This window comes from Prunus avium, chromosome 6, assembly GCF_965620075.1.
Source record: "Prunus avium chromosome 6, drPruAviu1.hap1.1, whole genome shotgun sequence".
Taxonomy (NCBI): domain Eukaryota; kingdom Viridiplantae; phylum Streptophyta; class Magnoliopsida; order Rosales; family Rosaceae; genus Prunus; species Prunus avium.
The window spans coordinates 22,877,695-22,889,915 of NC_142289.1; the positions used below are offsets into that span (position 1 = coordinate 22,877,695).

General features: G+C 38.1%; 1 protein-coding gene across 1 annotated transcript; it reads left to right on the plus strand.

The window, feature by feature from the left end:
* Window positions 1-1,643: 1,643 nt before the first annotated feature.
* LOC110773571 (uncharacterized) lies at window positions 1,644-8,077 on the plus strand. The gene is made up of 3 exons (XM_088255516.1): window positions 1,644-2,198; window positions 4,219-5,791; window positions 6,697-8,077. The coding sequence occupies exons 1-3, from the start codon at window positions 1,829-1,831 to the stop codon at window positions 7,835-7,837; spliced, it is 3,084 nt and encodes a 1,027-aa protein (XP_088111642.1). The 5' UTR covers window positions 1,644-1,828; the 3' UTR covers window positions 7,838-8,077.
* The last annotated feature ends 4,144 nt before the right edge of the window (window positions 8,078-12,221 follow it).

Consider the following 12,221-nt stretch of genomic DNA (forward strand, 5'->3'; position numbering starts at 1 on the left):
ATAAAATATAAACCTCATAAATTAAAAAAAGGTAAGTAATCCTACATGGCACAAAAGTCAGAGGACTTGAATTACTAACAAGCGTGTGGATTACACCCAAATTCGGTCATAAGAATTGGACTTATACCGAATTATTTAAACATTTTAAAACAAAATGGGCCACCACACCATGGCCCATGCGCCGCCACATGCGTCGACAACACGTGGGTGTCTTGAGAAAATTCTGGTGACCGGAAATTTTTTGAAACACTCAACAATGCTTATACCTACGTGTTCGTGACAACTAGGGGAGCAACTTTTGGTCTTGGGCCAAGGCCAAAAAGTGGCTGGAGTTTGCCGGAAAATAAAGCCAAAAACCAGTCAAAACTTAGATCCTAAATTGAGCTTCAAAACTTCAAAATCGATCCTAACCATCCCAACCCTCAAATAGATCACGTTGAATAGGTGAAGAAATATACATGGATCGACAAATTCTGTAGCTGGAGTCGTTGGAAACGACGCCAAAAAATTTCAAAGAAAAACTGACATGTTTCGAGCTACCGCCGACAAGGGAGAGGCTGGGCTCGTCGAAGAAGGGGAGGAACATGAAGAGGGGATCGGGCCGGTTCTTTTGGCAGTGGTTTCGTGGCCAACGGCAACAGAACGGAGAAGTATCGCCGGTCAAAGTTGCTGGCTGTGTACGGAGAGAAGAGAGAGAGAGAGAGAGAGAGAGAGAGAGAGAGAGAGAGAGACTGAACTGGGTTTTTAAAATTCTAACTTTGAAATATTTATGGTTGTGTCATTGCATTTCTGTTGATTGTAACTTCTTCGTTAAAACTCCAATTTGAGCCCACTATGAGTCTATGAACTCGTATTAACGAGCTCTACACAACAGTGCCACTCAAATCCCAAAAATCCTTACAGATCGAAAAGTGACTATCGTGACCTTACTCTGAGGGCAAATTTGTAATTTCATAATTAAATAAATTAAATATATGATTAAAATTGGGTCGGGGTGTCACATTTGGAGTTCAATACTAAACAAGTTTTTAAATCTTAAAATTAGTATTTAAAAACTCATGTTTTTAAAATAAATCATAATTTTTGACTTTATTGTTTTGAGTAGGATACCAAATAGACCCTTAATTACTCCAGAATCATAATATGAGTTTCCATCCTTTCGGAGCTTTGAGATTCTTGTTTGCTTAATTGGAAGTCGGTTATGAGATGTAATTGGGCTTGTTAATCTCAACTCAATCATGTGAGTAATTATGGCACTATAGTATTGACATGTGGTATAACTCATTTACGTTTTATAATATAAGTTGATATTTATTGATATTATATCCTTAAAGTGAAAAATTATAACTCTATCTTCTATCCATATTATAACATTTGTATGAATTATACTACGTGACTGTATTCTAGTAACACGTGGACGGGTTATAATGTAAGAAATGCCTTAGCGGATGGGTATGGGAGGAAGTTGTTGTTTGGGCCTTTTGGCACCGCCCAAAATTAATATTACGATGGGCCTCAACACAAAAAACATATGGCCGAGCTTTTGTTGTGTTCAAACTCAGAACAATATATGAACATGGGGGCCGTGACACGCAATCTTTTTAGAGCCCAACCATGTGCATAGCACGTGCCAATAGGTTTTAGATCGCCTTCCTCTTCCACCCTAAAACCCTCACTCTCAGACTCTCAGTGAACCTTCAAATTTTTTCTTCCCAACTCCCGAATCCAAATAATCACCATGAAATGATAGAACCCATTTCTCATTTCAGCCATTTCCACCCCAAAACCCTTTCGCCTAATCTTAACCCTAATTCTCATACCACCCACCATGAGACCCATCCCTCCAAGAACCCTCTACCGCTTCTCTTCCTCCTCGCTATCTCCTCCTCCTTTTCTTCAGATTTCCCACTTTTCAACCTCTTCGTCAGGTCACCATTTTCACAGTCACTCTTCTTTCAGACGCCACGATGAGGAGGTTCGGAACGTGAGGATTTCGGTTTGGTGGGACTTTGAGAACTGCCATTTGCCGGCGGGCGTCAACGTGTTCAAGGTATCACATGCGATCACCACGGTTATCAGGACCAGTGGGATAAAGGGCCCCATTCAGATCACGGCTTTCGGGGACATGTTGCAGCTATCAAGGTTCAACCAGGAGGCCTTGTCGTCTACTGGGGTCAATCTTACTCACGTTCCTCACGGTTAGTCTCATTTTGCCTTTTGTGAATTATTTAATTACAACTTAAAAGTTACTGCAAATGAATTGAAGTTGGGAATTATGTGGTGCAATGCTGAAATAAAGTAGCCTATACTCATGCGTGTACATCTGTAATTGTATCGTGTGAGTGCAAGTGGTGTGATAGGGGTTGATTAAGTGGGAGAATGCGTGAGAAAATTGTATATAAAGTAACTGGGTGACTGCAGTTGTGTATCTGGTCTTTCAAGGATGATAAGGTTATATACAGTGTTATGACAAAAAAAAGAAGCATGTTATGGCTGCACAGAGTGACCAATCATAGCACTAAAGGAGAACGCAGTTAAGCAGTTAAAGGTGTAATTTTTTGCGGGTTGGTCGCACTTCGTTAGTTTGCAAGGTGCAGTCTGAGGCTAAATCTATATGATTTTCTCTGTCTGCTTTTGTCTGCCTCTCCACGTGTCCAATGGGGCTGCACTTTGTTAGTTTGCGAGTTGAAGGCTGAGGTCTTATCTTCAAAACCTGTAGTTGCGCATTGGTTGCCTAGTCCCTAACAGCTTAAGCGTTTAGAGTCTATTGTTGGCTAACAAAAATGAGATAATCCACTTTGACTTATTTTGGTTGCTATAACTTGGATGAAAGAAATTTGTACCTCCAGCGAGGAAACAAACCAGTACATATAGATTCAATAGCATAAGATGTATGTAATAGTAGCCTCTAGTGCTCTATGATTGGATCTTTTTATTTTCTGGTTACAGGGAGGCCAAGGCCCTAAGAGAACAGCTACAGAAAATCATTCTTGGCCCAGTGTGGCCCTCGTTATCATCTTGTGATAATTCAAGCAGAGAGTGAGGAGGGGTTTCTAACACTATGTAGTTTTATCACTTTTATTTAACAGGTGGGCATGTATACAAACATAGTACATAAAATAGGACTTAATTGGGAAACCAAAATGACTACGAGTCCCTAAATTTATGAATTCAAAAGAACATTAAAGGAAAAAAGAAAAGATCTAGATATGGCTATCAGTCTAACAATGCATAAATGTAGCATTGACCTGGCATTGCTGCACAATTGGAGCAATAATTTTCTTTTTCCTTTGATGCTCACATCACAATATGTAATAAAGTTAATAGATGTTCAAATTTAATCTCCCCTTTGTATGAATGAAGTGTTCAAGGCTTGTTTTCTCAAGGGTTCTCTCTCAAGTCCGCAAATGGGGACTTGGGTATTTGTACTTGTTGGTATGAAGAATAGCTATATTCAACCATTGCAGATCTCGAGGTTGACTGTCTCTAATCATTGTAAACTTCATCCATTTTTAGTTGGCTATAAACATTCCAATAGTCAAGTGTCAAACATATTGTTAATTTTGAGATTGTCAACTAATACTAGTATTCTATTATACATGAATTTGGTTAAGGGTCTGAGGTATATGACCTCTTTTAAGTGTTGCTATTTGAATTGCCAACTATTGCCTTTGATCCGCATGCAACTCTTTTGGACAGTAGGCTATACTATAATATGCTGAATATAAATCTAGGATCCTCGTACATGACGGATTATTTAATTTTTTGCTTTTATCTTTGGGCTCGTTTGTATTCAAAGTTAGTTATTGCTTGTTTATTGGAGAGAACATTTTAAGATATGTGACTTGCAATCGAAGTAAGGAAGAAAATTTATCTCATGCTGTTGTTCTTAGTAAAGAAGGTGTTTTATCTACTAATAGTTTGAATAAAATTCCAGATATTGAATACAGGTCATGAGTACTTTTCCTTTCAATCTGATGACAATTTTATGCAGAACATATAAGTTTTTCACCAATGGTTTTATGTATGTCATCATTTTATGCAAGATGCCATACAGGTGGTAAAAGCTTAATGTACCTTCTGAAGTAAAGTTCACTACTGGTTTTTCTGTTCAAAACAAAATTTCAACTTGAAATGTGTTTAAGACATACATTCAATTATACAACTTTTTTCTTGTATCCTAACCATATTATATTGCAAATGTTTTTGTTAGTGCAGGTGGAAAGAACAGTGCTGATAGGTCTCTTCTTGTAGATCTTATGTATTGGGTTTCTCAAAATCCCCCACCAGCACATCTTTTCTTAATTTCTGGTGACAGGGATTTTGCTACCGTTTTGCACAGGTTAAGATTGAACAACTACAATATATTGCTAGCAAGTTCAGAAAATGCTCCTGGTGTCCTCTGTAGTGCTGCAAGTATCATGTGGCCGTGGCATGCTTTGCTTACAGGTGAAAACCTCACTGTAAAGTATTTTAACCAACCACCTGATGGTCCCTATGGTTCGTGGTATGGCCATTACAAGGTGCCTCTTGAAGACCCGTACTCAGTCATTGCGCAGCCACGTTCACAGACTGAGAAGTTGTCTGAACCTGGTTTAGAGTCTAAGCCTCGTCCAATTCCAAATATGGTCATGAACCAAATTTGTCAGATATTGAACTCACATCCTAAAGGAATCTCCATTACAGACCTTCGCATGGAGCTTGGAAAATGTAATATTAGTTTAGGTAGAGACTTCTATGGGTATAAAAAATTTTCCCGCTTTCTTTTATCAATTCCACATATTTTAAAGCTCCAATCAGTAGGTGATGGAAACTTTCTTGTACATGGTGGAAGCACAAAATCATCTGAACCATGTCAGTCCAATGTAGGTATGTCTACAGAGTCCAGTGGTGATAATGGAGGCTGGGATCTCAGTTTAGCTTCACAGTTAGATTATGAGGACAAGTCTATTAATATAAGTACAAATAGAAAGTTGTCATCACCTACATCCCATGAACCAAATGTGGAAGACCCTATAGAATTGCAACAGCCCTTTTCACCTAAGTCGGATGGGAAGTCAATATTGGCTCCTTCCCCTGAGAATGTGAAGTCTTCAGCGAAACCACATCTTTCTCCGCTTGATGAGAAGTCACTGTCCGCTCCTTCCCCTGATAATGTGAAGGCTTCAGTGCCCATTGATGAGAAGTTTGTGGAAGTGGCTAAAAATTTAGATACTAAGCCTCATTTTCCTCCGGCGGTTGCGCAAGATTCTGCATCTGAGGTGGGTTATTTTAAGAGGATTTGGAGAAAATGGTTTGGCTGTAGTGATAATGTTTCTGGGACTAGAAGTCATGACAGTCAGGAAAAACATTACACTTCTGGTAATGTCACTGAGAAAGAAGACGATGACACCCCAGTGAAACAGTGTACTTCTGTTGGTAACTCTAGACAAAGAAAAGATAAGGAAAAGTCTGAGGGATCAACGAGTCAGGATGTTGATCAAGCACCTCCTACTTCATCTTCTTCATCCTATAATGAATCAGATAAGGACAACGAAACTGTGACAAGTTATGAGGTTAATGCTAATAAATCTAAAACAAGTCAAGGGATTTTTGGTCAGATAGTAAACTGGTGTAAATTCCGGAGAAGTGTCCCGATCTCTGATAAATTGAGTGATCAATCCTGTGACAGACCAACCCTGATGAACACTCACTCTCAAGAGCACATGCTCTTTTCGACGGATTGGGGTGACATGGAATCTTTCATGGACACACCTAAAGGATCAGTTATTGTTTCCGAATCGAGGACCAGGTTGCATTTACTCCTTTGTTCTTTTCTTTTTTGTGAATTATACAAACACATACAAATGCCCAGTTCTACTCTGCACGTTTGTGTTTCTCTGTGTTATGGAATTCTTTTTATGATTAAAAAAAGTGATCCCAACTTCCTTTTTTTTTCATCACAGATAATTCTGTCCAATTCTAGAACTAGGGATTCCCTAAGTTGTTTCTTGATTTTTTGTCTGGCTCTTTAGGTCCTTAGATTTTTTAATTTAATACATATATATGTTGATGTATGTATGCATGCATGTGTGCGGACATAGGGTAATGTTCTCTTGCTAGATATCTGGCCTGTATGTTGTTAGACTGAAATCAAATTTCAAATTGTAAGTTTGGAAAGATAAAATTTCCTTATATGTATGTGTATGTATGAAAGTTCAACCCTTCAAAAGTCTTGGATATATTATATAGTCTTTTGGAATGAAAATAACTGAAAGATAATTTCTTCAAATTAAAAATCAAGAAGGAAAAAAGTATCCATTCTGAATTTGTCCATGAGGCAGCAAATTTTGAAGATGAGTTAAATGACTTGCATCAAGGAGGTCCAATAGAATTTAATTATGGGTGTAGGAACTCTTTCATTGAGGATACAAGGTTGATCAGTCCATTTTGAGATTGTAAAAAGTATGAGAAACCTTCTTTTAAACACCCATATTGTTTTCAAATTTCTTTTCACACTCCTGTAGTTTTAAACAGTTCTCAATGATCCTTGCTCATACTGAAGTTGATGTTCAAATATCTGGTCATTGGTAACAGTTGAACCCAAATTGATTCTTTTGCTGATATTCTTTGATAGTATTGTTTAAACTTGATTTCATCGGAAGTTGCTATGAAACTTGTATCGTAATATTATCCTTGTGTCTTCAATTGTTACAGGGAACATATGGCACTGAATCTTCAAAAGGAAGGACCTTTGTTTCTTAGATCTCTCCACAAAGGTGATCTCGTTCACTTGGTAGATTTGTTAATATCAGAAAAGAAATGGGTGAATGAAAGCCCCTCCCAGACGTTGCCATTCAAACTCACCCATTGTGATGGAAAGAGTTCTCCAGATCATTCTAATGTTACAAATAGGTTGAGATCCATCTTTTTGAATAAACCATCACCGCATGACATACAGAGATCACCAGAGCATGATAGAGAGGAAAAATGTTGGAATATTCCTCATAGTGGAGTTTCAGTACCTGCCATTAAAAAGAAACCCTCAGACAGTTGTAGAAGTGAGATAATAGCCAACTGTCAAAAACTTGTAAATGAGATATTGAAAGAGTACCCAGAAGGATATAACATGGCCTTATTCCGAAAGTTGTTTCTTGATAGGTATGGCTACCACCTTGATTTGCATATGCTTGGTTATCAAAAGTTGGCATCCCTGTTGCAAACGATGCCTGGAGTTAAACTAGAGTCCTCTTACATCATTCCTGCTTGTAAGACTCCAAAAATGTTTGCTATGGACCCTTCTATTCCCAATATCCAAAAACATACTCTCAGTCGTACAGTGGCTAATTCAGATAGTGAATTATCTGATGTCTTGAGCAAGGATGATGTTAGCGACTCGCCCTGGGAAGAGCTAGGCCCTGTCACCAACACATCGAACAAAAACGAAGTGGAAGTAGCATCAAGGAGGAAGGCAATAGGATCAAGAGGTTTTGATTATGAACTGTCCCTTTCAGATGACTTGTCAGATTCAGAAGGAGAGGGCGTGGCCAGAGTGAACAAGGAAGATAGCTCCCTATTGCAGATCCTTGACTCATGGTACAGCGGTAAGGATGGCGGAAGTAGCAAGGACATGTCAGAGAATTTTGAGGGGTTGGTTGATTCCACAAATGTTTCTAAGCTATCTGTTTCATCTGGAGTTGGCACCATGAGTGGTGCTTCTTTGGGAAACCATGCCCGGAAGCAAAGACCTCAAAAGAACTACCCTTTTGTTCCAGACTCTGGTGATAATAAGGACAAGCTAATTGATGGCATACTAGGGAGCTTGAAGAAATCAAGTAAGCCAAGGTTGAGGAGATAGAGGGTTTAAATAATTAAGAGCGAGAGCAAGTCAATGAAGCATTTATCTTCTGCATTTGGAATACTAGGAAATGTAGAACCTGAGCACTTATAAGTGATGTAATCCTGATCATGCATCATTTTTTTGAGATTAGGTTTCACTTACGGATTTGATTTTTGTAAAAGGCGGAGCTAGGATTCAGGATGTTGAATTAGATTTTCCAATCCTGATTAATTTATAAAAAATGGCTTTTCAAAATAATTCGTTATTGGTTATGAGCACGTTTTGTAACATTTTTGTGTTTGGTTGTGAGTTTTTATTTTGTAGAGTAAATGGACAGAGATGAGAGTTGAGAGAGAACTGAACTTAAACTCAAAACTTTAAAAGAAAAAAAGGAAAAGAACACAAAGAACTCTTTAAATTGGTTTCTGGTTTTCGTTTCATATGATTCTTTCCCACTCTCCTTTGTTTTTTTTAAAGAACATAAAAAGTTTACAAAGAAAATCCGCAATGAATCTTACAACCTTACAGTTAAATGTAATTCTATGAAGAACATCCAAGGAAAAATTATTAAACTAGATACAAGTATTTGAGGAGTAACGTCTTTAAAACCATCTCCAACCATGTTGGGGCTAAACTCAAATTTCCACCCTTCAAAAAACAACTATTCATGTATTTTCAGGACTCAAAATTTGGCACTTTTCATTGTCTGTATATATAGGCATCAAGAAATTAAGGATGTGTCATCCAAGTATTCTTCAATATTTTCAAAAAGAAAAGGTTCCTTGCAAACTCACGCCTGGAATTCTCAACACAATTAAGATGTTAAGTTAATCAAACACAAACACCAATCTGAGACGCGAAGCTCGAACATACACAAATGCAAGGACAAAAAAATGGAGAATCTAGCGGGGATCCAAATTAATGTAAAACCTATCGGCGTTGCTTTCTTTTGTTCCACACGAATAATTCATCTCAAGCAGTGAATGTTTTTTTTTATCCAACTAAACTGTGATCACCGTTCACCTTTGCAATGAACCTTTCTCTTTTGTTATAAAGAAGAATTAGATAATACTTTGTTAGTTTCTTGTACCAATGTCAAAGAACAATATGGCACTTTTGATTTTGTATATATATATATAGGCATCAATTATAATAACTATCAGTCAGCTTGTCCCTGCCTGAAAATAATATATCTCGATTACAAAGGTGGCCAAATCATCCACCCAAACTGGTATGTATCTTTTAATCGTATATGCAAAATCTTTGTACATTTCATGATTAATTTTGGTCTTGTCACCTTCCTGAAATCACAATATTAAATATCGATAAATGAATGAAAAATGTTGAGAAATCACGCTGTTGTGCATAGCGAAATTCAAACCCCTCCCTTTCCCAGCCACCTATTGAGCCTTATTCAACCAGTTGCGGATGTGTTTGTGAATATACCTACGACGTATAATATTTATAAGGTCTTTAAAATATATGCAAGCTAATATTATATAGGATAAATTTCCATATTAAAAAAATTCCCTAAGGATAAATTTAGGCATATGTTTAATGTTATTTATTATTTTATTATGGAGTTGTATTATTATTCATTATTGAGTTTTAATATTGTTCATTATATGTGATACCAAGTTTGAACTTTAATAGGAATTCTTTCTATGTGGTACTAAGTTACTCATACATTTTATTTTTGTTTTTTTGGTCAAGCTCATATATCTTATCATATATATCAAGTGTAATATATTGTAGTAAATTATTATAACTAAAAAATTATGGTGTGTTTAATTTTCTTTCACTAATTACTACATATTTTCTGAAGTCACAGTGTTTGTCAGGTCGCTACATAATTAACTTAAATCACTCAAACCCACCATGCTATGCATTTCCTTCCAATTTTTGGTGATAAAATAATAGATAATTGACTAAGTAAACATCCTCTAAAGTTTCAATAAAAATTTTCAAGTTTTTCTCACAATTTCCGTGATTTTTATTCAATTTTTATCGATATTGATATTTCCTCGATATTTCCATCGATATATCCGTGTTTTTGGACCACCGATATTTATGAAATTCTCGATATTTTAGACCTTGCTTGAAATAATAAGTAAACAATATTCATATAATAATTAGGGTGATCATGAGACAGGTGCGTGGAATTTGGATGACATCTTAGTTGGGTCTATCATTGATCATGATACAGGTACCTGGAATTTGGATTCAATCCACCACATGATCTCTGAAGATGAGGAAATTTTTATCCTATGAACACCCATTGGTCACAGGGGGGACATCGACCGCTTAATTTGGCAATATGAGAAAAGTGGTAGGTATATCGTTAAATCTGGCTATCATTGAGTGCATCACAAAAACCAGGCATTGAACCATCAACATCCTTCAACCTCCATCACAATTACGAAGGATATTTGGAAAGCCTAATGGAAGACTCAAGCCCCCCCAAGAATCCGTAATTTCATGTGGAGGATCTTAGAAACAGCCTCGCAACCAATGACAACCTGTACAAAAGAAGAATAAGACAATTCCCTATTTGCTCCATCTATGAGTCGCATGAGGAGACACTTGAGCATCTTTTGCTTCTATGTCCTTGTGTTAAAAGTGTATGGTTTGGTGGCTGCCTAACTTATAGAGTCAACCCTCAGGAAGTCACCAATATTGGCCAATGGTTCTCCAATATTCTCTAGATCTATGCAAAAAGCAAGGATGAGTTAAGGTGGGTCACAACACAGATTGCTTTCTCCTGGTGGAACATATGGAAAACCCGATGTAATGTTGTATTTGCGCAATAAAGACCATCCCCAAAAGTGACAATTTATGCTACCTCAACTGGTGTAACCAGTTTCCTTGCTGCCCAAACTACCCATACCCACAACAACATTATGAGTTTGAACAACCATCAAACTACTCCCTCTGTCCGGTCACCCCTATCTGGAAATACCGTCAAAGTCAACGTGGATGCTGCGTGGAACCCAAGAAACGGCAAGGCCAGATTTGGAATTATAATTATAGATTCCCAATGCAAGTTCATCGCCCAAAGATAGTTGAAATCACCACAAGTTCTGTTTTGGAAGCTGAGGCTCAGGCACTTCAATGGGGAAGCATGTTTGCTCAGGAGAGGGGGAAGAGACATGTCATTCTAGAATCGAATTCAAGGTCTATGACTCAATGCCTAAATGGTAATATTGCCAGAGGGGCTTGGACGTTGTATCCCATCCTGAGCAAGGTCAAGGAGCAACTTTCCAACTTTTTTAATTGTCATTGCTCTTTGATTCCTCATTCAGCGAATGAAGCGGCCAATCTTTTGGCAAAGCTAGCAAAGGAAAGGATGCGCACGGAAGTGTGGGTTATTAGACCCCCATCTTTTCTAACCCATGTTCTGAACAAAGATGGTCTCCCTTGCCCTCCAAGTATTTAGCTCCATATTTCCAGCTGGAAGGAATGGACATGTGTTAGGCTCTGCCCATGTCCTTACTCATGTAACTCCTTTAGCTGTTTTATCTTTGGCACTAGCAGTGTTTTGCTTTTGGCCCTGTTTGTGCCTAAAAATCTCGGCTTGTAAGGCCGACCGAAGGAACAACCTCTCGGCCAAGGTGCCTGCCCAAAAGGTTGTCATCCGCTTTTTCTCGTAAAATAAGAGAGATCTATGAAGGCGAAATCATCACGGCCACGGTGAGCTTTGAATGAAGAAAATAGTAACCCCTCAAATACACGGCCAAAGTGGAAAAGCCAAGGGGCGTTGCCACGTGTCATTGAGGTCCCATGCTTCATTTAATGAGGTAATGCCCCTGACTGCAGCAGGGGACCTACGATCCGTGCAAAAGCATTTAATGCGTAAGGGAAGAAGGGAAGTGATTGGAGTTAGTATATGGTGAGTAAAATCAGGATGATTAGGCGCAAAATCTTGTGACTTGTATGACTAAGTCACCAACCATCAGACCAGAACATTAAATGCTCCTCCAAGGCCCAAGACGTAGAGCCAACGATCAGGGCGGCGATCGAGATTTATGGGGGTCACACCACCATACTTCATGTTCCCAAATGTTGTCTAGATTACCCACTATTTCTGATAGACCACGTCATGCAGATATCAGCCTCGCTTTCCTCCCAGAGTCTCTTCTATAAATACCAAGCTCCAACTACATTTACAAGGAGGTCATCACCAAACACAAGCCTCCGACGGAGCAAATTATATTTTCTTGTCATTTATCTTATGTCATTTATTTTCCTGTAATGCGCTTTCAATACCTTTACTTGCTTTCGTAAGAGTAGTGGCAGATTGTAGGAAAATCCGTTCATCAATATATCATATGACCCTTGGTTTTTCAAGGCGACGGAGCACCATCCTTGTTACTTTTCCATTCATTCCACATATCATATGACC

Bases quoted from the DNA above. Each gene is read 5' to 3' on its own strand.
- LOC110773571 (XM_088255516.1), top strand. From the start codon at position 1,829: ATGAGACCCATCCCTCCAAGAACCCTCTACCGCTTCTCTTCCTCCTCG. The intron at 2,199-4,218 runs GTTAGTCTCATT...TTGTTAGTGCAG, and splicing joins TCTTACTCACGTTCCTCACG to GTGGAAAGAACAGTGCTGAT. The intron at 5,792-6,696 runs GTTGCATTTACT...CAATTGTTACAG, and splicing joins GTTTCCGAATCGAGGACCAG to GGAACATATGGCACTGAATC.